This window comes from Pseudopodoces humilis, chromosome 31 (assembly GCF_049639895.1).
Source record: "Pseudopodoces humilis isolate 2021_Gansu_Grassland_sample_001 chromosome 31, ASM4963989v1, whole genome shotgun sequence".
NCBI classification, from domain to species: domain Eukaryota; kingdom Metazoa; phylum Chordata; class Aves; order Passeriformes; family Paridae; genus Pseudopodoces; species Pseudopodoces humilis.
Window position 1 is genome coordinate 2236689 of NC_142230.1, and position 23656 is coordinate 2260344.

At 63.3% G+C, this 23656-nt stretch overlaps 2 protein-coding genes across 3 annotated transcripts; both read left to right on the forward strand.

The window, feature by feature from the left end:
- The first annotated feature begins 244 nt into the window (after positions 1 to 244).
- On the forward strand, positions 245 to 11042 carry INSRR (insulin receptor related receptor). Of its 2 annotated transcripts, XM_005532364.3 has the most exons (22): positions 245 to 432; positions 2036 to 2587; positions 3573 to 3885; positions 3972 to 4114; positions 4260 to 4404; positions 4489 to 4703; positions 4773 to 4899; positions 5027 to 5265; positions 5346 to 5513; positions 5620 to 5809; positions 5932 to 5973; positions 6082 to 6347; positions 6490 to 6626; positions 6993 to 7158; positions 8347 to 8455; positions 8560 to 8630; positions 9383 to 9612; positions 9692 to 9802; positions 9905 to 10064; positions 10139 to 10268; positions 10336 to 10470; positions 10595 to 11042. In XM_005532364.3, exons 1-22 carry the CDS (start codon positions 339 to 341, stop codon positions 10863 to 10865), a joined length of 4014 nt encoding a protein of 1337 aa, XP_005532421.2. In that variant the 5' UTR covers positions 245 to 338; the 3' UTR covers positions 10866 to 11042. The 2 variants fall into 2 exon arrangements, with proteins under 2 accessions (XP_005532421.2, XP_087924724.1); XM_088068598.1 differs by having other exon boundaries at positions 4489 to 4899.
- A 1387-nt stretch (positions 11043 to 12429) lies between these two features.
- NTRK1 (neurotrophic receptor tyrosine kinase 1) lies at positions 12430 to 20381 on the forward strand. Its single transcript, XM_005532363.2, has 17 exons — positions 12430 to 12685; positions 14198 to 14272; positions 14439 to 14510; positions 14905 to 14973; positions 15240 to 15394; positions 15505 to 15653; positions 15809 to 15935; positions 16008 to 16337; positions 16543 to 16560; positions 16701 to 16759; positions 16992 to 17094; positions 17457 to 17603; positions 17695 to 17825; positions 17894 to 18066; positions 19128 to 19368; positions 19750 to 19908; positions 19995 to 20381. Exons 1-17 carry the CDS (start codon positions 12498 to 12500, stop codon positions 20178 to 20180), a joined length of 2382 nt encoding a protein of 793 aa, XP_005532420.2. The 5' UTR covers positions 12430 to 12497; the 3' UTR covers positions 20181 to 20381.
- The last annotated feature ends 3275 nt before the right edge of the window (positions 20382 to 23656 follow it).

A 23656-nucleotide genomic window follows, 5' to 3' on the forward strand; every position in this document is an offset into this window, starting at 1 on the left:
CGTGCCCTGCCAGAACAGCTTGGATCCTCCTGCTCTGGATGGGGAAACTGAGGCAGGAGGCAGCTCTTCCTTCCCACCCACTCCGACGCGGGGGGGCCGCCCTGTTTTCCCCCTCTCTATTTCCCAAACATGCCCTGGCCCTGGCCCTGACAGTTGTCAGGCTAAATATTTTGTGTGCGGCAGCCGAAAACAAAAGTGAAGGGTCCGGGCAGGGTCCGTGGGGGCCCCGCTGTCCCCGCGCTCCCCGGGCACCGGCCGGACACGGCGAGCGGGACCCGACACGCTGCGGCAGAGCCCGAGGTGGAACGGGGACGGGGCCCTGGGGGTCCCGCTCCAGGATGGGGCCGAGGGCACTGGGTGCCCCGAGGCTCGGGGTGATGCTGCTGGTCCTTGGCCACCTGCCACTGCCCCCCGTGTGGGCTCCCTCCGAAAGTAAGTGCTGGGCAGGGGGAGGCCGGGAGCGGGTGGGGGGCAGTTCTGGGGTGGGGGCTGCCTGCTGGCGCCTGTGCTCGGGGGTCTGCAAGGGATAAAGCCTGAGACAAAGCTCTTTTGGTGTTCCCTGTCTGTTTGCCCCCATGGCAGTACCCCCAGTGCTGCAGACCCCCTGTTTTGGGCAGGAGGGGCAGAGCGTGGGACCCCCCCCTCTATTGCTGGGATGGGATGAGGGGAGTGTAGTGGGGGGCTTGGCCAGAGATGGGGGTATCGGTCCCTCAGCCCCACCGGGACGGTGGGAAATGGTCACGGGACTCGGGAGCGCTGCTCCCTGCTCGGTTGCTGGGGTGGGAAACGCTGGGGAGGGGCTGCCACGGTGGGGAGGGGGCAGCTGTGGGTCCTGGGTCTCGTGGCCAAAACAGGGAACAGCTGGGGGTACGAGGAGGGTCTGTCATTTGTCCTGCCTTCCCCTCTCCCTGCCACCCGTGCCTCAGTTTCCCCAGTCACCACGGGACTGTGCTGGGGCATGGGAGGAGGGGAGAAAGTGGATGAAGCATCCGAGAGGTGCCCAAGGGACACACTTCGCTGTGCCTGCTCCCACCCAGGACCCCTGCCCTGCCAGGGACACGGGGGATCCTCTCCCCTTACAGGGCGACAGTGCAAGGCCAGGGAGGTGATGGTGCCAGCGGGGGCTGTAACCCTCAGGGCCGGTGCTGCATTCACGGCCAGGATAGAGGGACCCTCCTGTCCTTACGGGGAGGGGACAGGGCTCCCGGCGAGGGAGAGGCAGCTGCCAGAGCCACAGTGCCATGGGGCCACCTTGCCCACGGTTCATGGGTGACACCAAGAGGGGAAAAACGCCACTGGGCACGAGGTCACAAGGACATGGCCAGGAGCTGCTGGCCCAGGCTGGCAGTGGACAGACAAGGGGTGGTGACACCCAATCCCCTCCAGGACCTGGACCTGGCTGGTGGCTGGGGATGCTGTTGGCGGGAAGCACTTTGCTTATTCTGGCTCTCTCTCACCCCTGCCGGGATGAGAAAGCAGGAGCTGTTGGGGCTCATGCCGCCCATTTCTGAGTGGAAAAGCCCCAGGACAGCCAACATGGGACCAGGGCTGTGCCACACGGACACCTGTGGTAGCCTTGCGTGCCCCATTACCTGTCTGGGCATGAGGGGCAGTTAATGGGGACAACCTTGCTGGAGCTGCCACTCACTGGGTAACCCACTCCATGAGATCTGTGAGCCCCCATAGCTCGGGGAAGGGGAAAAGCCATCTGCACCCCCAGACAGCTTCCCCCAGGGTGGGCAGCAGGGCTGGGACGTGTTTCTGGGGCTGATGTGGGGCAGGGCAGGCGCCCAGCCTGCCAGGCCTCGTTAGCATCACTGCTGAGGGACGCGCCGTGCCCCGGAGAGCTGCAGCGCGCCAGCTGCTGTCAGAGCCGCTCGTGTCTCCCCAGCTGCCCAAACCAATTTCAGCCGTGCTTGACAGGCAGCACCAGGATATTAAACCCCGCCAGCAGCACCAGGGGGATCCCTGGGTGCGGCTGGGGGTCAGCTGTCCCGTCCCTGCTGCCCATGGGGTCCCCCTCTCGCCACCCCAGTCTGCGGCAGCATGGACATCCGCAATGACGTCTCCCAGCTCCGGAAGCTGGAGAACTGCTCCATCATCGAAGGCAATCTGCAGATCCTCCTGATGTTCACCACGGGCGCCGAGGACTTTCGGGGGCTCAGCTTCCCTCGCCTGCTCATGATCACGGAGTACCTGCTCCTTTTCCGTGTCTACGGGCTGGAGAGCCTGCGGGATCTCTTCCCCAACCTCTCCGTCATCCGCGGCACCAACCTCTTCTTCAGCTACGCCTTGGTCATCTTCGAGATGCCACACCTGCGGGACGTGGGGCTGCACAGCCTGGGCCACATCCTTCGCGGTTCGGTGCGCATTGAGCGCAACCAGGAGCTCTGCCACCTCTCCACCATCGACTGGGGGCTGCTGCTGCCCGACGCCGGGGACGGCACCTACATCGTGGGCAATAAGTTGGCTGAAGAGTGTGCCGACGTCTGCCCGGGCATCCTGGATGTGGAGAAGCCGTGTGTGCAGACCAGCGTCAATGGACAGCTGGATTATCGCTGCTGGACCTCCAGCTACTGCCAGAAAGGTGGGTGCTGGTGGCACGGGGCCCGCTCGTGCCGGCTGATTTTCTGGGATGGTGCTGGTTTGCACTGTGGGGCAAACTGGGAGCGCACTGGAGAAGGCTGGTGGAGCCACCTGGGAGCGGCAGGCCCAGCGTGTGGCTGTGGCTCCCCTGCTGCTGGCGGTACCCCCAGCACGGTGGGGTAACCAGATCCGTGCTGTATCATCCTCCGAGGAGAGGCCGGCTCCCGGCTGCTGTGTTTTCCCAGCGGTGAGGTAAATACAGGGCCCTCCTGAGCTCGTTTGCTGTAAACAGGAGACCTGGTAATGAAATATGTACTATAAACACAGATCCTTATCAGGCCTGCAACCTCAGCTGTGGCCCTGGCCTGGCTGCACTGGGCAGATGGGGTTCAGCATGGGCTGAGCCCCACCTTGTCCGTCCATCTGTCCTGCTGTTCCTCCATGCAGCCCCTCAGCCACCCATCCAGGTGTTCACCCAGCCACCCATCGACCCATCTTCCTGGCCAGCCACTCATCACATGGCCATCCATCCGTTTCTCCATCCCTTTGTGCACCCCTTCATCAATGCCATGCCTCCATCCACTCCTCCATCAATCCACCCCTACCTCCTTGTGCAACTGTATCCTTCCCTTTCTCCCTCCATTCTTGGATCCCCACATCCCAGCATCCCTCCTTCTGCCCCTGCATCCCTCCATCCCTGCACCACATTTCTCCCTTCACCTCACCATCCATCCCTCCCTCCACCCCTGCATTCCTCCATCCCCACATCCATCCCCACGTCCCTCCCTCCCTGCACCCCCACCATCCATCCCTCCCTCCCCGCATCACTCCATCTCTATTCTCACTCCTGTTCTCCCCCAGCCCTGGAGGATGTCAGCAGCCCCCTGAGCCCTTCCCACTCCTCTCCCCCGTGTCCCCCTGCCCCGATCCCAGCTGTGCTGCCTGAGGCTGGGCTCTGTGCCCACGTGCCGTCTCTCCCCTGGCAGTGTGCCCGTGCGGCGCGGGCTCGGCGTGCACAGCAGCGGGCGAGTGCTGCCACGCCGAGTGCCTGGGGGGCTGTGGCCACCCCCACGACAGACGGGCCTGTGTCGCCTGCCGCCACTTCCACTTCAACGGGCACTGCCTGCCCTCGTGCCCGCCCCGCACCTACGAGTACGAGGGCTGGCGCTGCGTCACCGCCGAGTACTGCGCCAGCCTCCGCAAGGTCTCCGATAACCCCCGTGACGCCTCCAAGTTTGTCATCCACCAGCGACAGTGCCTCTCCGAGTGTCCCTCGGGATACACCAGGAATGAGAGCAGGTGGGGGTGTCCCCATCACCCCTGCACAGGCACGGGGGGTGGCACGTTGGCCGACTGACATGCCGGCCCTGTCGCCCTGCCCGCAGCATGTTCTGCCACAAGTGCGAGGGGCTGTGTCCCAAGGAGTGCAAGGTGGGCACCAAGACCATCGATTCGATGCGGGCAGCACAGGAGCTGGGGGGCTGCACCCTCATCGAGGGGAACCTCATCCTCAACATCCGCCGGGGCTGTGAGTGCCAGGCCCTGCCAAACCCGCCCCGGGTGGGAGAGCTGCTGCAGAGGGCAGGGGGTGGAGGAAGGGGTCATTTCCCTTGTAGAGTGAATTAATGGGGAGGTGCCCCTCTCCCTGAGCTCATGCAGTGTGTCATTCCCAGATAACCTGGCCTCGGAGCTGCAGAGCAGCCTGGGGCTCATCGAGACCATCACGGGCTTCCTGAAGATCAAACACTCCTTCGCCCTCGTCTCCTTGTCCTTCTTCAAGAACCTCAAACTTATCCGTGGTGACTCCATGGTGGATGGGTGAGGATGGTGTGGGTTTGGGGGGGAACACGTGGCTCTGAAGGTGTCCTTGCCTGCTGCCTCCACCCACATCTCCTCCCCCAGGAATTACACCCTGTACGTCCTGGACAACCAGAACCTGCAGCAGCTCTGGGACTGGAGCCACCACATCCTCTCCATCCCTGTGGGCAAGATGTACTTTGCATTCAATCCCAAGCTGTGCCTGGCCGAGATCTATCGCATGGAGGAGGTGACGGGCACCAAGGGGCGGCAGAACAAGGCAGAGATCAACCCCCGCACCAACGGGGACCGGGCGTCCTGTGAGTACAGGGATCGGGACAAGCGGCAGTGCCGTGACCCTCTGCCTGAGCCCTGCCTCCTCCCCACAGGTAAGACCCAGACCCTGCGCTTTATCTCCAACGTCACCGAGTCCGATCGCATCTTCCTCAAGTGGGAGCGGTACCGGCCCCCCGAGTACCGGGACCTTCTCAGCTTCATTGTCTACTACAAGGAGTCGTAAGTGGTCCCTGCCACGCTCTTGTCCCCATTGTGGAGAGCTTGGGAATCCTAGCCTGTGGTGTCTTTTGTTCCTGCTGGACACCCAAGGGTCCCGGGACCCTCCCTGATGCCTGGTGTGGGACAGACCCTTCCAGAACGTGTCAGAGTATGTGGGGCAGGATGCCTGTGGGGCTCAGAGCTGGAACGTGCTGGACGTGGACCTGCCACTGAGCAGCGAGCAGGAGCCAGGGGTGACGCTGCTCAACCTCCGTCCCTGGACCCAATACGCCATCTTCGTGCGCGCCATCACCCTCACCACGGCCGAGGAAGGACGCAACTACGGGGCGCAGAGTGAGGTGGTTTACATCCGCACCATGCCAGCGGGTAAGGGGCTGGCAGGGGGCCGGGGATGCCCCTGGTAGATCCCCCCAGGAAGGAGTGACCACCCCCCTGTGTCATCCCAGCCCCGACGGTGCCCCGGGACGTCATCTCCATGTCCAACTCTTCCTCCCACATCGTGGTGCGTTGGAAGCCGCCCACACAACGCAACGGCAACATCATCTACTACCTGGTGCTGTGGCAGCAGCTGGCCGAGGACATGGAGCTCTACATCAACGACTACTGCCACAAAGGTGAGGCCAGGCAGGGCAGGGGCAGCACAGCAGCCAAGGACACCAGCGGGACAGGGATTGTGCCACCGAGCCAGACTCTGCCAGCCCTGCCCGTTGCTGCCCACAGGCCTGAAGCTGCCCACCAGCAGTGCAGACACGCGCTTCGGGTTTGGGGATGGTCCCGAGGGGGAGCAGGATGCGGAGGAGAGGTGCTGCCCCTGCCGCCCCACTGATGGGCAGCTCCGCATGGAGGGTGAAGCCGAGTCCTTCCAGAAGAAGTTTGAGAACTTCCTCCACAATTCCATCACCATCCCCAGGTGCCATCTGGGGGGGTCCCTGCTTTGGGGGGCTCCCTCAAGCTGGGTGCGTGGGTCTGCTGGGGTGGGGGGTCCGTTGGCTGCTCCTGGCAGAGCCTTTAACTGATTTCCCGCTGTCTCAGGCCACCCTGGAAGGTGACATCCATTAATAAGAACCCACAGAGGTGAGCTGGGACCACACCAGCCTGGGGGATCTCCCCTCCCCTGATCAATTTTGAGGGACAATCCTGGGGCCTTGATTCCCCACCACTTCCCCTCCCCATGTTCTGCAGGACCCCAAAGCAGCGCAGGGACGTGGTGGCCGTCACATCCCCAGCCAACGCCTCCTCAGTGGAGCCGCTGGCCCCGAGCCACCCTGGAGGAGAGCCCAAGCCCAACTTCCAGATCTTCGAGGACAAGGTGGTGCGAGACCGGGCAGTGCTGTCGCGGCTGCGCCACTTCACCGAGTACCGCATCGACATCCACGCCTGCAACCACGCCGCGCACACCGTGGGCTGCAGCGCTGCCACCTTCGTCTTCGCCAGGACCATGCCCGAGTGTGCGTCCCCGGCCTCCTCCCTTCCAAACCCTGCCCTGCCTGTGCTGGGATGCACCAGGATGTTGTTGAGATGGGGAATTGGCAGCGGGTTGGGGTCCAGGTGATGCCCCCCGGAGCTGACTCCCTCTGTGCCCCCCTCCAGTGCAAGCTGACAACATTCCCGGCAATGTCACGTGGGAGCCGGCCGGCAAGAACAGTGTCCTGCTGCGCTGGGAAGAGCCCAGGAACCCCAACGGGCTCATCCTCAAGTATGAGATTAAGTACAGCCGGGAGAGTGAGGTGAGAACCCCCTGTGGCATCCCCTGGCCAGCCCTGTAGGTCACAAGGGCATGCCATGCCATGTATCCCATCCCATCCCATGGATCCCATCCCATCCCATGGATCCCATCCCATCCCACCCCATCCCACCCCACCCCACCCCTCCCCATCCTATCCCAAGCCATGCCATGGATCCCATCCCATCCCACCCCACCCCATCCCATCCCATGGATCCCATCCCATGGATCCCATCCCATCCCACCCCACCCCACCCCACCCCATCCCATCCCACCCCATCCCACCCCACCCCACCCCACATCTCCCAAGGCTTACCCTTGGCTGGGGGGGATGAAGCCCCTTTGCCAGCCCCACACTGTCCCCCCACAGGAGGTCACCACTGTTGTCTGCGTTTCACGCCACCGCTACTCCAAGTACGGAGGTGTCCACCTGGCTCTGCTCCAGCCAGGGAATTACTCAGCCAAGGTCCGGGCCACCTCCCTGGCTGGCAATGGCTCATGGACTGGGCTCGTCAAGTTTTACATCCTGGGGCCAGGTACCTGCAGGGGACAGGGGGACATCACCAGGGACCTTGGCGGGCAGGGAGGGGGGCATTGTGGGGTTGGGGAGCTGGGGCTCAGAGGGTGCTGCTGGGTCAGGGCACCGGCGAATTGGGCTGTGCTGCTGGGATGGGATGTGTGGGGCTGGGCTGTGAAGGTGGGACCTGTTGCTGGAAAGCTGAGGATGAAGGATGAAGGATGATCCTGGAGCATCACAGAATCATTTGGGCTGGAAAAGTCCTCCAAGACCAGCAAGTCCAACTGTTCTCTCAGCACTGCCAAGGCTATAGCTAACTGATGTCCCCAAGTGCCACATCCACACGTCTGTCAAGTCCCCCCAGGGAAAGAGACTTCACCAATGCCCTGGGCTCCAATGCTTTCCAGTTTTCCCCGATATCCAATCTAAACCTCCCCTGGTGCAACTTGAGGCCACTTTCTCTGGTCCTGTGCCTGTTCCCTGGGACCCCCTCCTGGCTAACCTCTCCTGTCAGGGAGCTGTGCAGAGCCAGAAGGTCCCTCTGAGCCTCCTTTTCTCCAGGATGAGCCCCCCCCCCACCTCCTTCAGGTTCTCCTGGTGCTCCAGACCCTTCCCCAGCTCTGTTCCCTTCTCTGGACACATTCCAGCCCCTCAGTGTCTTTCTTGTCATGAGGGGCCCAAAACTGACCCCAGGGTTTGAGGCCCCTCAGTGGTGTCCAGCTCTCACTTTCTTCTCAGCTATCCCTTGGGTACTGATGATTTATGGAAACACTTTTTATTGTCTCTTATGGCAGATTCTCTTCTAGTTGGGTTTTAGCCCTTCTAATTCCCATTCTTGTCCTGAGCTCCTTCAGATCCTCCTGAACTTCCAGCCCCCTCTTCCCAAGGTCAGAACATTTCCTTTCTCCCTTAGTTCCAGCCAAAGACCTCTGCTCAGCCAGGCCTGTCTTCTTCCCATCCTTCATCCAAGTATGCTGCTGGACCAAGGATTTGGGGAATTGGGGGATGCTGCTGGAGCTGGACACTGGGACAAAAGTGTCTGCTGATAGACTGAGGGGGTCTGGAGGATTGAGGGATGCTCTGGGACAGGGGCACTCAGGGATCAGAGGATGCTGCTGGTCTGGGGAGATGGAGGCTCCCCATCTCTGGCCCATGTGAGGTGGGATGAGTGCCCAGACCCTGATCCACTGCCACCTGCTCCTGGCAGCCGAGGAAGAGTCCAGCAGCTTCTACGTCCTGCTCACTGTCACCCCTGTGGTGCTCATGGTGCTCATCTCCTGCCTGGCTGTCTTTGTCTTCTTCTACAACAAGAAGAGGTAATGACCCCCCTGCACCCCCAGGGCTGGGCTGGGGCAGGGTCCGGCCAAACCAGGGCTGGGAAGGGCTGGGAGCAGCTCCGAGCAGTGCCCACCCCTGGCAGGAACAATGATGGGTACCCCAGTGGGACTCTCTACGCCTCCGTCAACCCTGAGTACTTCAGCGCCTCGGACAGTACGTGGGGACATGGGGACAGGCAGGGCCACCCCAAGGGGCCACCAAGCCCTTTCTTTGCTGGGATCACTCTGGAGGGGATGGGGATGGGATGGGATGGGATGGGATGGGATGGGATGGGATGGGATGGGATGGGATGGGATGGGATGGGATGGGATGGGATCCATGGGATGGGATGGGGATGGGATGGGATGGGGATGGGGATGGGGATGGGGATGGGGATGGGGATGGGGATGGGGATGGGGATGGGGATGGGATGGGATGGGGATGGGGATGGGGATGGGGATGGGGATGGGGATGGGGATGGGGATGGGGATGGGGAGGGGGATGGGGAGGGGGATGGGGATGGGATGGGATGGGGATGGGATGGGATGGGATGGGATGGGGATGGGGATGGGGATGTGGATGGGGTTGGGGATGGGATGGGATGGGGATGGGGATGGGGATGGGGATGGGATGGGATGGGGATGGGGACAGGGAGGAGGATGGTGATGGAACCTAGATGATGAGAATGATGATGGGATGGAGATGGGAATGAGAATGGCAGCGGCATGGGGACAGGGAGGAGGAGGGTAATGTACTGGAGGTGGAATGAGAATGGGATGAAGATCAAGATGGGGATGGGGGCAGGGAGGAGGATGGTGATGACATGGAGATGAGGATGAGAAAGGGATGGGATGAAGATGAGGATGGGGATGCAGATGAGGTTAGTTACAGTGCTGGGGATGGGGTGATCCCCACTCACCCCACAGTGTACATGCCTGATGAGTGGGAGGTGTCCCGGGAGAAGATCACGGTGATCCGGGAGCTGGGACAGGGCTCCTTTGGGATGGTGTATGAGGGGGTGGCGCTGGGGCTGGTCACGGAGGGAGAGGAGACCAAGGTGGCCCTGAAGACCGTCAACGAGTTGGCCACCATGCGGGAGCGCATCGAGTTCCTCAACGAGGCCTCTGTCATGAAAGCCTTCAAGTGCCACCACGTGGTAGGTGGGCAGCTGAGGGGGAGGGAGGGGACAGGGCGGGGTCTGGCCACTCACATGCCAGCCCTCTTTGTCCCCTCAGGTCCGTCTGCTCGGCGTTGTGTCCCAGGGCCAGCCAGCTTTGGTCATCATGGAGCTGATGACACGTGGGGACCTGAAGAGCTACCTGCGTTCACTCAGGCCTGAAGCCGAGGTGAGGGGCTGGTCAGGTGCCTGGGAAAGGGACACCCACCCCGTTCCAGGGGGGTCCTGGTGTGCCCCAGCCCTGGTGGTCACCAGCCCTGACTCGGTGCAGAACAACCCCGGCCTGCCACCGCCGTCGCTCAAGGACATGATCCAGATGGCAGGGGAGATCGCCGACGGCATGGCCTACCTCAACGCCAACAAGTTTGTGCACCGGGACCTGGCTGCCCGCAACTGCATGGTGTCCGAGGACTTCACCGTCAAGATTGGAGGTGGGTGGGCAGCAGTGGGAAGGCTGTGCCAGCCCTGCGTCTCCTGCTGCTCACACCTTCCTCCTCCTCTTCAGATTTTGGCATGACCCGGGATATCTATGAGACGGATTATTACCGGAAAGGGGGCAAGGGGCTGCTCCCCGTGCGCTGGATGTCCCCCGAGGCGCTCAAGGATGGCATCTTCAACACGCAGTCTGATGTCTGGTAGGTGCTGGGGTGGCCGGAGCCGGGGGTTTGGGGATCCCCTGGCTGAGCAGCGGTGCTCTGGCAGGTCCTTCGGGGTGGTGCTGTGGGAGATCGCCACGCTGGCCGAGCAGCCCTACCAGGGCATGTCCAACGAGCAGGTCCTGCGCTTTGTCATGGACAATGGCATCCTGGAGCGGCCCGAGAACTGCCCCGACCAGCTGTGAGTGCTGGGGAAATGTCCCTGCCGTGGGAAAGGCTGGCAGGGGAAATGTCGGTCCCTGCGGTGCTGGGAGGACTGTTGGGGGCTGGAGACCCCAAAGGCAGCAGGTGTCCTCTCTCTGCAGGCATGAGCTGATGTGCCTGTGCTGGCAGCAGAACCCGCGCCAGCGCCCCTCCTTCGTCCAGCTCCTGGAGCGCATCAAGGACCACATGGCGCCTGCCTTCCGCACCCTCTCCTTCTTCTACAGCCCCGAGAACGGCCATCACGGCTCAGGAGAACCCCCCAACACCGAGACAGAGCCGTCCCCCGAGGAGGATGAGCTCTCCGCATCCCCCCTACCCACATGCATGGACCAGAGCCCAGATCAGCTCCCCAACGGGACAGCCTCACTCTGACCCCGGGGTGTCCTCAGACCCCCGCTGGACTCTGCACCCCATGCCCTTCTCCAGCCACCTCCCACTGCTGGGACCCCCCTGCATTATTTATTGCTTCCAAGGGCCCAGCCAAGGAGCGGCAGCAAGACAAGGACGTTCCGTGGGATGCTTTTTCCCTGAAAATTAATTGGGGGTGCTCCAAGTCGGCACAAGGGAGTGGGGGGCTGCTGGTTGGGAGGAGAACACCCCAGTCTTTCATTACTTTGTTTTGGGGGGGTGGGATAATGTGGGTATGGGAATGGGTAACAGGATTTGGCATTTGGGTTCCCCCATCGACCTGCCTCTGCCATCACTCCCCAGCTGCCTGGCAAACCTTCTACAGGTGGGAAAACCGGGTCACGGGGCAGCCCAGCAGCGGGAGAAGCCTGGGATTGCCCTGATGTCTCTCCCCAGTCCCCTGCACTGGGACCAGTGCCGAGGCGGTGCTGGTGCACGGAAGGGGCGTCACTGTCTAACCTGAGCGCGAATAAAGGGGATGAAGCTCAGGTGTGGCACAGCCTGACTTGGGGGGGTCGCGGGGGCGGCACTTGGGGCTTCCCACTCCCCTCCCCGCCAGCCCCATCCGCATCCTGCGGCTTTGCCCTGCAGTGCCCAAACCGGGGGCGTTTATTGAGAAAAACGTCAAAGCAGTGGAATTTAGGAGGATGTGGCGACACACACACACACCCGGGGGGGGTGTGCTCTGCCCCGGAGGGGGCTGCTGGGGTGTCCAGTGGGGTCCCACGGGAGGTCACCCCGAAGGAACCGTGGCCCCGTGGGTGCCGCCGGGGGCTGAGCCGCGGGGGGAGGCTGCAGGCTGAGAACGAGCTGAACTGAGCGCACGGATGAGGCAGCCCCGACGCGGGGACAAACAGCAGCCGGGTGGGGATGGGAACCCTGTGGGGAGGGCGGTGGGTGCAGTCCTGTCCTGCTCCACCTCGGGCACGAGGAGGGGGTGGGGGTTCTGGTCGGAGGTGACAGCTGGGGACAGCGCCACTGTGCCACCAAAAGTCCCCCGCTTTCTGCAGCTTCTCTGCGCCCCAGCATAACGGGACGCTGGGGAAGAGCCTGAGCCAGGAGAGCCCATCATGCCTCAAGGTCTGGGGGCACTGTCAGGGGGGGTGTGACAGCTCGGGGGACTGTAGGTGACCCTCGGGACGGTAAAAAGCCCCGTCCCTTATACTGCAGCCCGCTCTGAGCCAGGCTCTGGAGCGGGTGTGTGCGTACAGGCGAGTGCACGGGTGTGCCCCAGGAATTTTGGGGGTTCCCGTGGTGGGATGGATGCACTTAGTGGGGCTGGGGGTACAGGTGTAGGGTGCCGGCGTGCATCCATCCCACCACGGGAACCCCCAAAATTCCTGGGGGGAATCCCCCTCTCCCGGGTCGGAGTCTTCCCGGTGCCGGTGAATCACGGCCGGGGGTGTCTCGGGCCGGGGCGGGGGCGGTGCCGGGGCGGGGGGAGCCGCCGGCCCCTCCCGGGAGGCCGGTCCCTGCATCGCTTTTAAGCCCCGCGCGGCCCCGTGCTCGGGCTGCCGGGCAAGTGCGAGGGAGGGCGGCACTGGCAGCAGCGGCACCGGGTCCAGGACGGGGCCCGGCCCCGGGACCGGCCCCGCGATGCCGCCGCCGCCCGCCTGGCTCTGCCTGGCCGCGCTGCTCCTGCCCCTGTCCCTGCCAGCCCCGGGCGCTGCCGGTCCCTGCCCCTGGGCCTGCCGATGCCCCCGGGCCGGGATCCTGCTCTGCCGGGAGCCCGACACCGTGCGCAGCCTGGCCCCGCTGCTGGGAACCGGCAGCTTCACCGACGTGTGAGTGGGGCCGGGGGCGATGGGGCCGGGGGCCGGAGCTCAGACACCGGGTGGGGATGAGGGGGCTGGGGGTGACAGAGCTCGGGGACCAAGCAGAGGAGCTGCGGATGACGGGGTTGAGGGATGCAGCCATGGGGCTGGGGCAGCGGTGGAGCTGTCGGTGACAGAGCTCGGGGATGGAGATGATGGCGTTGGGAGTGACGGATTTTGGGGACCAGGCGGAGGGGCTGGGAGTGATGGGGCTGGTGATGCTTGTGGCGGGGGGTGAGGGGATGTGGCTGGGGGGCAGCAGAGCTGAGGGACTGGGCAGTGGAGTGATGGGGATGGAGGTGATCAGCTCGGGGACAGGGTGGCTGGGCTGGAGCAGGGATCACTGGATGTAGGGAGAGTGCCTGCTTGGTGGGAGGCATTGGGGGCTGCAATGATGGGGGGGGGGCTGCAGCTCTTCACCCCCTCCTGCAGCGATGCCAAGCACGGCAACCCGCTGAGGAGGCAGCAGGGACCCCGGGCAGGGAGCACCCAGACCGTGCTGGGCAGGGCTGTGGGGAGCCACTTGTCCCCCTCCTGCTGAGGCTGTCACTGTGCCCCGGGGCCTGTGGGTTGGCCTGCTGGGGGAACACACCCCAAATTCGCTGCTCTGCTCCCATTCCTTCCCCTGCTCCAGGATATGTGGTGGGGAGACGAGGGTTGGAGTGAGCAGAGATGAGGAGGGTGCTGGGAGGACGGGATGCTGCAGGACACCAAAGTGCCCCAATTCCTGGGGCTTCCCCCCACCGCAGCCCTGCCTGTGCCGCATTGCTGGGGACTGGCTGCGGTGTCTCCGTGCCTCAGTTTCCCCACGTGCCAGGAGATGCTGCGCCACAGGCGCTGCCAGCTCTTTGTTCCCTGGCGGGTGGGGTGGGGTGGGTAGTGGTGGGGACGGTGGTCCCCGAGAGACCCCCACCCAGCCATCCCACTGCCCCACCTGCTCTTGTCCTGGGGTCAGTGGGACCAAGACCCCCTTGGTGTGGATCTGAACCCAAATTAACCAACCCCTGTGATTTGGGGTGCCTGCGTGGGTGGGGTGGGGCAGGGAAAATCTCTGCACCTGTTCCCAAAGGGGTTTTTCTTCATCTCCTGCCTGGAGAAAAGGGTGGGGGGACAGTGATGCCCCTGTCACAGTGCAGGACACCACGGGGTGCAAGAAAAGGTGGGGACCCACAGGGTGAGTGGGGCTGAGGCCCAGCAAACTCATTCTGTGGGTGAGACCACAGGCTCCACGTGGTGGCTCAGCCCTGACCCCACACAGTTCCCACTGATGGGGGCTCAGCACCACCGGGATCACCTGCTGCCATCCCCCCCCTCTTCCAGCTCATCCCAGGGGAAACCGAGGCACAGTGGGGCAGCTCTGCTCCATCCTTGTCCCCATCCCTGGCTATGCCCCTCTCACTCCCCTCGCCCCATGCTTTGCCAACAGCCCCCAGGCATGAGGGGTCCTGGGCTGCTTCCCTGACCCCCTCCTTTGCCTTCCAGCATCATTGAGAACCAGCAGGCGCTGACGACCTTGACCCGAGCTGACACCAGGATGCTGCGGGACCTCAGGAATCTGTGAGCACCCCAGGGAGGGGTCCCTGCCCAGGGAAATGGGGCGAGGGAAGAGCTGCTGGAGGGGGGATCCCCAGAGCTCAATCCCACTGCAAGGAGTCACAGGGGATGCTCCCAGAACGGGGACTCAGGATGTCCACTCAGGTGCTCAGCCCTTCCCTCCTTTCAGCACCATCTCCAGGTCGGGGCTGCAGCACATCTCTGCCGATGCCTTCCTGGACACCCCCAGGCTGAGCCACGTGTGAGTCTCCCCTTCCCCACCTCCCTCCCCCGGTGTGGGGATCAGCCCCCGGTCCCAGGACCCAGGATCGATGCTGTCCTGGGGCACATCAGCCTGCCCGGGGGGGCCTGTGCTGCTGAGTGGGAAAGCATCGATCGGGGCAGGAGTGCTGCCAGCCCCCCCGGGAGCCCGTGCTGCCTGCTGCAGGAGGGGGGGACCCTGTCCTGGGGTGCGTGGGGCTCTCCCCTTGCAGGGAGGTGCCTGAAGGCTGGTGGCACGCCTGGCAGAGCTGGTTTTGCTTGGTCACCGTGTGACAGCAGCGTCTCCGGCGCTGCCCTGTGCCGCGGCCGGACCCTGGAGGTGTTGGATGGGAGTTTGAGAGGGAAAGGGCAGCTGATGGGGTTTGTCCCAACAGGAATCTCTCCTCCAATGCACTGCAAAGCCTTTCCTGGAAAACCTTCCAACATCTGCCCCTGCAAGAGCTGTGAGTGATGAGGGAGAGGGGGGCGGTGGGTGCAGAGTAAGTCCCACTGGGGATGCATCCCCAAGTGACACAGAGGCGGGGACAGAGCCGGGGATGCGGTGAGATGGCAGCTCTCACAGCCATGGGTGTGGGGACAGGGGCAGGGGTGGCACATGGGGCACGTGTGACACAAAGCTGGGCCTGGGGGTGCCTCTGCTGGGACATGCACAAACGTGTGGGGCCTGGAGCCCTTTTGAGCCCATGTTCTCTTCCCTGCTCCATCTCAGCATCTTGGTGGGAAATCCCTTCAACTGCTCCTGTGGCCTTCGCTGGCTGCAGCTGTGGCAGAGCAGCAGCCGGGCTGAGCTGGGGAACCAATCTCTGGGCTGCTGGGAGGGCAGCGTGCTGGTGCCCCTGGGCAGCCAGGTTCTCCACGCCTGTGGTACGTGGCTGGGGACCCCCACGGGTTTGGCTCCTGGGTTTGTCCCCTGTCCCGAGCCGTTTGGCTGGGGATGGTGTGGGACACGTGGCTCACCCTTCCTGCCCCTGCAGACCCCCCGACCGTCCACATCGAGCCCCCTGAGGTGGTGCTGCACCAAGGGGACAGCGTCAACCTCACCTGCCACATCAGTGCCGACCCGCCGGCCACCGCAGAGTGGCTGGTCCCCGAGGTGGGACCCGAGCTGCTCGTTGTCACCAAGGCAAGCTCAGCCTTCCAGGGGCATGGCCAGGACCCCTCCCAGCAGCACTGACCCCCCCAGCATCCTCCCACTGGTGGGGTGGGTATGGGGGGGATGCAGGAGCTGGCCAGGCTTGGGGGTTTCATCTGCTCATCCCATCCCGGGACTCTCTGCAGCTCTCAGACTGGGAGATCGTCCTGGAGATCAGCAACGTCTCCTCCGACCTCAACCACAAGGACTTGACATGCCGGGCAGAGAACGCAGCGGGGCCGGCAGAGGACAGCGTGATGCTGAATGTCACCTGTGAGCCATCCACAAGGGGCTGGGCTGGGGTCGGGGGCCTGGCTCAGGAGCCCACCCAGCTCTGTCTCCCAGTTCCCCCCGAGATCCTGCTGCTAGACAAAGCCATCCCCAGGCATTCCTGGTGCATCCCCTTCTCCGTGAAAGGCAACCCCGTCCCCAGCATCCACTGGCTCTTCAACGGCACGACCCTGGTTGAGGGGCTCTACATCCACACCCTCATCATGGAGTACGAGCACAACTCCAGCGTCCTCCACGGCTGCCTCCAGCTCAACCGTCCCACCCACGTCAACAATGGCAACTACACCCTCCTGGCCCGCAATGCCCTGGGCTCGGCTGCGAGCAGCGTCCAGGGGCGCTTCATGGACAATCCCTTCAGCTTCAGCCCTGAGGAGCCCATCCCCGGTAGGTGCCAGGCGGGGGCTGCCTGTCCAACAGAGGAGCTGTGCCACACCTGGTGTGCAGAACGGGGTGTACTGGGCTCTGCCTGTTGTCTGTGCAAGCCCTGGGGTGCCTCAGTTTCCCCAGGGATGAGAAGGGGAAGGATGGGATGCTCCCTTCCTGAGGAATAACAAGTGTTTCTCCTTTCTCTCCCTTTGGGCTGCTCCAGTGTCTCTGTCCCCACTGGGTGAGTGGCCAGGATTGCTGCCCCAGCCCCCCTAAACTGGGCATTCCCCCAGGGCTGATCCTGGGGTGTCCAGGTCCTTGTCAGGGCCACCTCAGGGGATGGGGACCCCACACTCAGCCTACACCTTCTCCCTGCCCCAGGCACCAGGAACAGCTCGCTGGAGGGGCCTGTGGAGACAACGGATGAGCACACGTTTGGGGTGAGGAGATGCTCTGCAGTCTGGAATGGCAGGACCAGGACACCTGCAAGAGGGTGGGACAAAACCCTAGGGAACCGCCAAACCAGCACCGGGTGGGATGGGGGTCTATGATGGGGATGGAGGACAGAGTGCCTGGGGCTTGTAACCATCTCAAGGGTTTGTTCCCATCCCACGGGCTGAGAAAAGGGACCTGGTGAGAGCTGGACCTGAGGCCTGTCCTCGCTGCCAGCAGGTCTCAGTGGCCGTGGCACTGGCTGTGTTCGCCTGCCTCTCCCTCTCTGTCATGCTCATCCTGCTCAACAAGTGCGGGCGCCGGTCCAAGTTTGGCATTAACCGTGAGTTCCCCCAGCGTGGTGGCTCAATATTCGGGCTGGGACACAGGGACAGCCCTGTCCCCACATCCCTGGGGCAGCCAGGGCTGTGGGTGCCTGGATTGGGTCACAGGTGTGGCAAGAGGGACTGCGGGTGGGGACCGAGGGTGGGGGGACACCCGTGGAGGGGTGCTGGCTCCCCTGGGAGGGCGGGCAGCAGCTGCTAATTCACTCCTGGAATGGATTCAGCCTCTAAATGGTTTTGATCGGGCTGCCTGGCCCCCGGGGGCGTTCGAGCAGGGGGTTGCTCGGCAGAGCCTGGCACTGGCTGCACAGGCTGGGGGGGCTGGGGGACCCCCTGATGGCCTTGTCCTTGTCCCCACAAGGCTCAGCGGTGCTGGCCCAAGAGGATGACCTGGCCATGTCCCTGCACTTCATGAACCTGGGCAGCAGCCCCCTTTCCTCAGCGGAGAGCAAACTGGAGGGGCTGAAGAGCAACTTCATCGAGAACCCCCAGTACTTCTGCAACGCCTGTAAGGGTTGGGCTGGGGACTGTGGTCCCCGAGGATCCCCCCCAGGCTCATACCCGACCCGGGGAGCACTGACGGGTGGGGGTCCCCCCAGGCGTGCACCACGTGCAGCGGCGGGACATCGTGCTGAAGTGGGAGCTGGGTGAGGGTGCCTTCGGGAAGGTTTTCTTGGCCGAGTGCTACAACCTCCTCCCAGAGCAGGAGAAGATGCTGGTGGCTGTGAAAGTGAGGAGGGGGCACAACATGGGGATGGGGGGGTCCGTGGGGCTGCCACTGATGCCGTGTCCCGGCAGGCGTTGAAGGAGGTGACGGAAAGCGCCCGCTTGGATTTCCAGCGTGAAGCCGAGCTGCTGACGGTGCTGCAGCACGAGCACATCGTCAAGTTCTACGGTGTCTGCACCGAGGGCGAGCCCCTCATCATGGTCTTCGAGTACATGAAACACGGCGACCTCAACCGCTTCCTCAGGTGGGCCAGGGGGGGACAGGAGCCCCCCATCTGCCGCTGCATCAGCGCAGCCAGCCTGCTCCCTGCTAATGCAGCCCTCCTTGCAATATTGATTAGATTAGCTGTCTGAGAGGCTTAAATAGAGAGAGATTGGCCATCAGCTGGAATAAGCAGAGACTTTTCGATTGCCCCCCCAGGTATTGCTGCTAGACGGGGGGGCTGCCAGAGGCATCGCTTTAGTGGCCGCGCGAGGAGCTCTGAGACGTGGCTTTTATGATTATTGTTATGGGAGTTGGCATTAATGGTTCTGCCGAGCAGAGCTCCCCCAGCCCCCGGCCGCGGCCGCCCTGGCCGGGCTGTCAGCCGCGCTCGGCATCAAAGGCACCGAGGGGCTGCAGGCGGCCGGAGCCGCGCTGGCCCCCGGCCGGGCTCACACGCCCCACTTCACAGGCACTGCCACTTTCACACCCTCCCTGCACACCCTGACAGGCTGCCTTCCACCCTGACACCCTGCCTTCCATCCTGCCTTCCACCCTGACAACTCTGCCTTCCACCCTGCCTTCCACCCTGCCTTCCACCCTGCCTTCCACCCTGACCTCTCTGCCTTCCACCCTGACACGCTGCCTTCCGTGTGGGGACGGCCCATGTGTGTGCACGTGCGTGTGTGCCCTCCCCTGGTGTGCACAGGCACACACACACCTGTCCCCTGTGAGTGTGTAACCCTTCCTGCACAGCTCTTCCCCTGTGTGCAGTGAGCACTGGCATTTCCCTCTGCACACCCGTGTGTGCGCTCCCTTCCCCGGCACACACGGGCGCTTGTCCGTGCCTTTCCCTCGTGTGCCAGGGGAGGGTGCACACCTGTGTGTGTGTGTGCACGTCCTTACCCCGTGTTTTTACCCTTCTCCGGGGTGTGTGGACATGAGCGCTCACCCGTGCCCGGTACCTGTGTGATCACCGTTCCCCACGTGTGATCCCTCCTCCAGATTCACCCCTTCCCCTTGCCCAGGGAGCGCAGCCTCCCCCCTGCTCCGCCCGCCCTCTCAGGCACATCCTGCGCTCCAAGCAGCCCCTCTGCCCCGCAGGTCCCACGGCCCTGATGCCAAGATCCTGGAGCAGGGCCCGGGCCAGCCCCGGGGGCCGCTGGCTCTGGGCCACATGCTGCACATCGCCACGCAGATCGCCTCGGGCATGGTCTACCTCGCCTCCCTCCACTTCGTCCACCGGGACTTGGCCACCCGCAACTGCCTGGTGGGCCACGACCTGGTGGTGAAGATCGGGGATTTCGGCATGTCCCGGGACATCTACAGCACTGACTATTACCGGGTGAGCTGCTCCCCCTCGCCTCTCTGCTCGCTGCTGGGAGGCCACGCTCCATTTTCCCTCATGGCTGCTGCCTCCCACCCCTTCTCCATCCATATTTAACCACAGAATGGGTTGGGTTGGAGAGGATGTTTGGAAGCCATCCAGCTCAACCTGCAGGGATGCTTTCCAGCGGAACAGGTTGCTTGCTCCAAACCCTGACCTTGAATATCTCCAGGGATGGGGCAGCCACAGCTTCTCTGGACAACCTGTGCCAGGGCATCACCACCCTCAGAGTAAAATATTTCTTCCTTACGTCTTACCTGGGCCTTAATGAGTGGGGCCAGGGCTGGGGGAAGGGAAACGGGAGGGTCCCTGCCTTGCTGACAGCCCTGCTCTGGGCAGGTGGGGGGCAGGACCATGCTGCCCATCCGCTGGATGCCTCCTGAGAGCATCCTGTATCGTAAATTCACCACTGAGAGCGATATCTGGAGCTTCGGCGTGGTGCTCTGGGAGATCTTCACCTACGGGAAGCAGCCCTGGTACCAGCTCTCCAACACCGAGGTGAGCGAGGGGGGGAAGGAGGACGGTAACAGCCCCCCAGGGGTCCCCCAGAGTGTGGGGTCCCATCTCTATCCCTGTTCCTGCAGGCCATCGAGTGCATCACGCAGGGGCGGGAGCTGGAGCGGCCCCGCACGTGTCCCTCCGAGGTGTACTCCATCATGCAGAGCTGCTGGCACCGGGAGCCCCAGCAGCGCCAGCCCATCAAGGAGATCCACAGCCGCCTCCAGGCCCTCGTCAAGACGCCCCCCGTCTACCTGGACATCCTGGGCTGAGTGGGGACCCCCCCCAGCCTCTGCTCCCCACTGTTCCCCTGCCCGCCCTGCTGCCCAGGGGCACGGCTCTGCCCCACACAGCCCTGGACTGATGCCCCAAGGCGGGAGAAGCCTGAAACCTTATTTATAGTGCAAAATGCCAGCCCAGTCCTGGGGGCTGGAGGGACCCCCAGGGCTGTGGCCCCCGGTTTGTGGCCCTGCTGTCTGGCTCCTTGGCATTCCCACAGCGCCGGGATGGAGGCTCTTGGCTGATGTGGGTTGGCTCAGGGGGGGCAAAGCTGGGAGACCCCAGCCCAGGGTCCATGCCAGTGCAGGAGCTGGGGGGCTCAGCTCTCCTGGGGGAGTTGGGATGCCCCATGCTCGCCCACTCTGCAGCGAAACCAGTCACTAATAAACTGTGTCTCCCCTGCACTGGCCCCTGTGTGCTCCGGGCTGGCAGCTGGAATGGGGGGTTTTGGGGAGAAAGAGGGGCTTTTCACATCAGGGAAGCTTCCTTGTCTGGAGGAGAGGAGCTGGAGGGGAGGTGCTGTCCCAGGGATCCCAGAGTGTGGGACCAGGTCACAGGTGCCCGGGATGCTGTGTTTTGTATCCAGAGCCCGGGGCAGGGATGGTGTCCTTATCCCCAGCCCAGAAAGTGATGGTTTTGGCTGTGCCGAGGACTACCTTGAACAGGGATTCCTGTGCCGCGCCCTGGCCTGGGGAGCCTGAGTCTCCTCGCCAAAGGCTCCAGGTGGAGGATGAGGCTTTGCAGCACAAAGCCAACACCCATCCCCCCGAAAGAGTGACATCCCCCTTCCCTGTGTCCTCTCATCGGAACCTGGGGGTTATCACATGCCCTGTAGCATCCACTCCATCATCCTTCCTCAGGCTCTCCAGCCGCCTTGGTAATGGTTGAGACCTGGATTTGACCATAATGGAGTTGAATTGATTTCATCTGGATAATTAGGCAGCACAGGCAGAGCCCTGGCAGCTCCTTTGTTACCCCCTGTGACCCAAGATAAGCAGGAGGAAAGTGAGGTCGCAGGGGAAACTGAGGCATGGCACAAGGTGGGAGTAGTCAGGGGGTCTGTGGTGGGTGCTGAGGGGCTTGGGGCTGGCACAGCACCTGGCCGTGCCCAGAGGCGAGGTGTGGCACAACGAAATTGGAGGAAATGGGGCAAGCACGCCGCAGCTCCCAGCCTGTAACGCATCCCAAAGCCCTGCAGTGGGGTCAGACCCCTCTGGCTGGCCCTGGATCTTTGCCGAGGGTCCGGGCTCGGAGCTGCCATGGGCAGGGTCCGGCTCTGCTGGAGCTCAGCCTGGCTGGCAGAGCCCCCCACCTGCTTCCTTGGGGTCTCTGATCGCTGCCCACGCTGATTTATGGCCTTTTTCCCTCTTATCTAATTTGAGGAAGGAACTAGATTACAACCTTGAGCTTTTCCAGCCCCTTGCTGGAGATTGCCTCGGACCAAAGCCCCAAAAGAGACCGCGTGTAGTGGTGACACCCCCTCTCCAAGAGCTTTCCTGCATCTGTGCCTCAGATACTTCCATGGGGGGGGGGGGGGGCAATGCCTCAATTTCCTTCGTGGGCGTGCCTGTGCCTCAGTTTCCCCCCTCAGAGTGGTCAGGGAAGAGTTAAGGTTCACCCCGCGATCGATTTTATCCCCCCCGCCCCTCCCTCCTGCCGAAGTTTCTCCATTTCAGCGCTCCGGGGGGAGCGGTAATGGACTCTGGCAATGAGGTAATTAACGGCTCCGCTCCCTGCCCAAGCTGCCGCCCCAGCGGCACCGGGACCTGGCCCTGCTCACCCGGGCTCATCAGGGCCCGATTCTGCTTTGTGCAACCAACGCGGCTGCCGGTGGTCCCCAGGCACCTCCTGCCCCGCGGGTCCCACCGCGGCTGTGCCATCCTCCTGCGCCCCCGTGCCACCGGCTCAGAGCACGGCAGGGCTGGCTCTGCTCTTCAGGGGGTCTCACTCCCTCCCAGAAGCTTCTAAGGGGACCCCAGGTCGCCTCTAAGAGGATGGGTCATGTGTTTGGGGCTTCCCTCCTGGTGGGGTGGATGTTTAGAAGGGCTGAGAATTCAGCTGGATCCTGGCGCTGACTGGATCCACAGCCCCAGCCACACCAAAGTGCACTTGGGGGTCTCCATCCTCTCTGGCTCTAGGGCTCCCGGGGGGCTGCAAAGGCATCTCAGCACTGAAGTGCCACTGGAGTGTCCCCGAGCAATATTTCCCCACCGCCCTGGGGACACCTTAAAAAGCATTGGATGGGGGGGTCACTTCCCCACCAGATCCTCAGCTCCGGATGTCCCCAACCTGTCCTATCTCCAATATCCTTTCCCACACCAGGGCTCTGCAGCCCCCCCCGGTTCCCTTTGCCCACCCCTGCTCAGGGAAGCGCCGTTTTGGGGTGGCCACAGCGGAGCCCCCCAGCTGCCGGTGGGCTTGATCCTAATGGAGACCCGGGCAGAGGAACGGGGAGGGGGGCGGGCAGCTGAGTCTCCCTGGGATGTGAAAATCGTTGTGAGTGATTAGAGCTGTTCCTGTAACGAGCAGAGCAATTAACGGTGCCTCGGGAGCCGCGGAGGCCGCTAATGTGTGCTGGGGGTGGGGGGCAGCTGGGCAAGGGGGTCCGTGGTGCTGCGCTGCCCGGCCGGGGGTCCCGGGCTCGGGGGAACACGTGGTGACACGGGGATCTTGGGATGCCAGGATATGGTCAGGAGTCAGGGATATAATTGTCATATATGGACTGGATCCAGGGGTGCAGAGCCGGGGGATGGCCGAGAATCTGGGGACGTGGGGGTGATGCAAGGCCAGGGACCCCAGGATGTGGGGATGGCCAGAGATCCCGGGCTGCAGGGGAACACATGGCCAGGGATCCGGGCTGGGGGGCTGGGGTGTCTGGGATCAGGGGGTGACTCGTGCCTGTCGTCCTGGGGTGTGCCCAGGATCCTGAGATGTGGAAATCCTGCGCGCCCAGGACGCAGGGACACGGTGTGCCCAGAACGTGGTGGGGATGTGTGCCTGACATTCGGGGATGCAGGGAGGATGACTTCCCGGGATCCCAGGATGTAGGGATGCTGTGCCTGGAACGTTGGGATGCAGGGGTGGTGTGTGCCCAGGATGTTGGGCACCAACGCTCGGCTCTGCTCTGCTGCCAGCAGATGCTGCCCTGAAGCCGAAGGACACCCTGGTCCCCACATCCCCTCAGCACAGAGCAGCTGCCTCTTGGTCAGGGGGGTCCCTTGGCTTGCCCCAGCCCTGCAGGACAAGCCGGGTCAGGCCCTGCACCCATGGGTGCCACAGAGCCCTGGGGAAGGGGACACCCTCCAGCACCAGGATATCCCCACAGACCCCTCCCCATCCAGTGTGAGCGGTCCCGGCGGTGCTGCTATGCCAAAACCTGCTGGTTTCTGGACAGAAGAGGGAAAAAAAAAATATTAAAAAAAAAATAATTAAGGTTTTTTTTATTTTTTTCCCTTTTCCGTAGTTGACT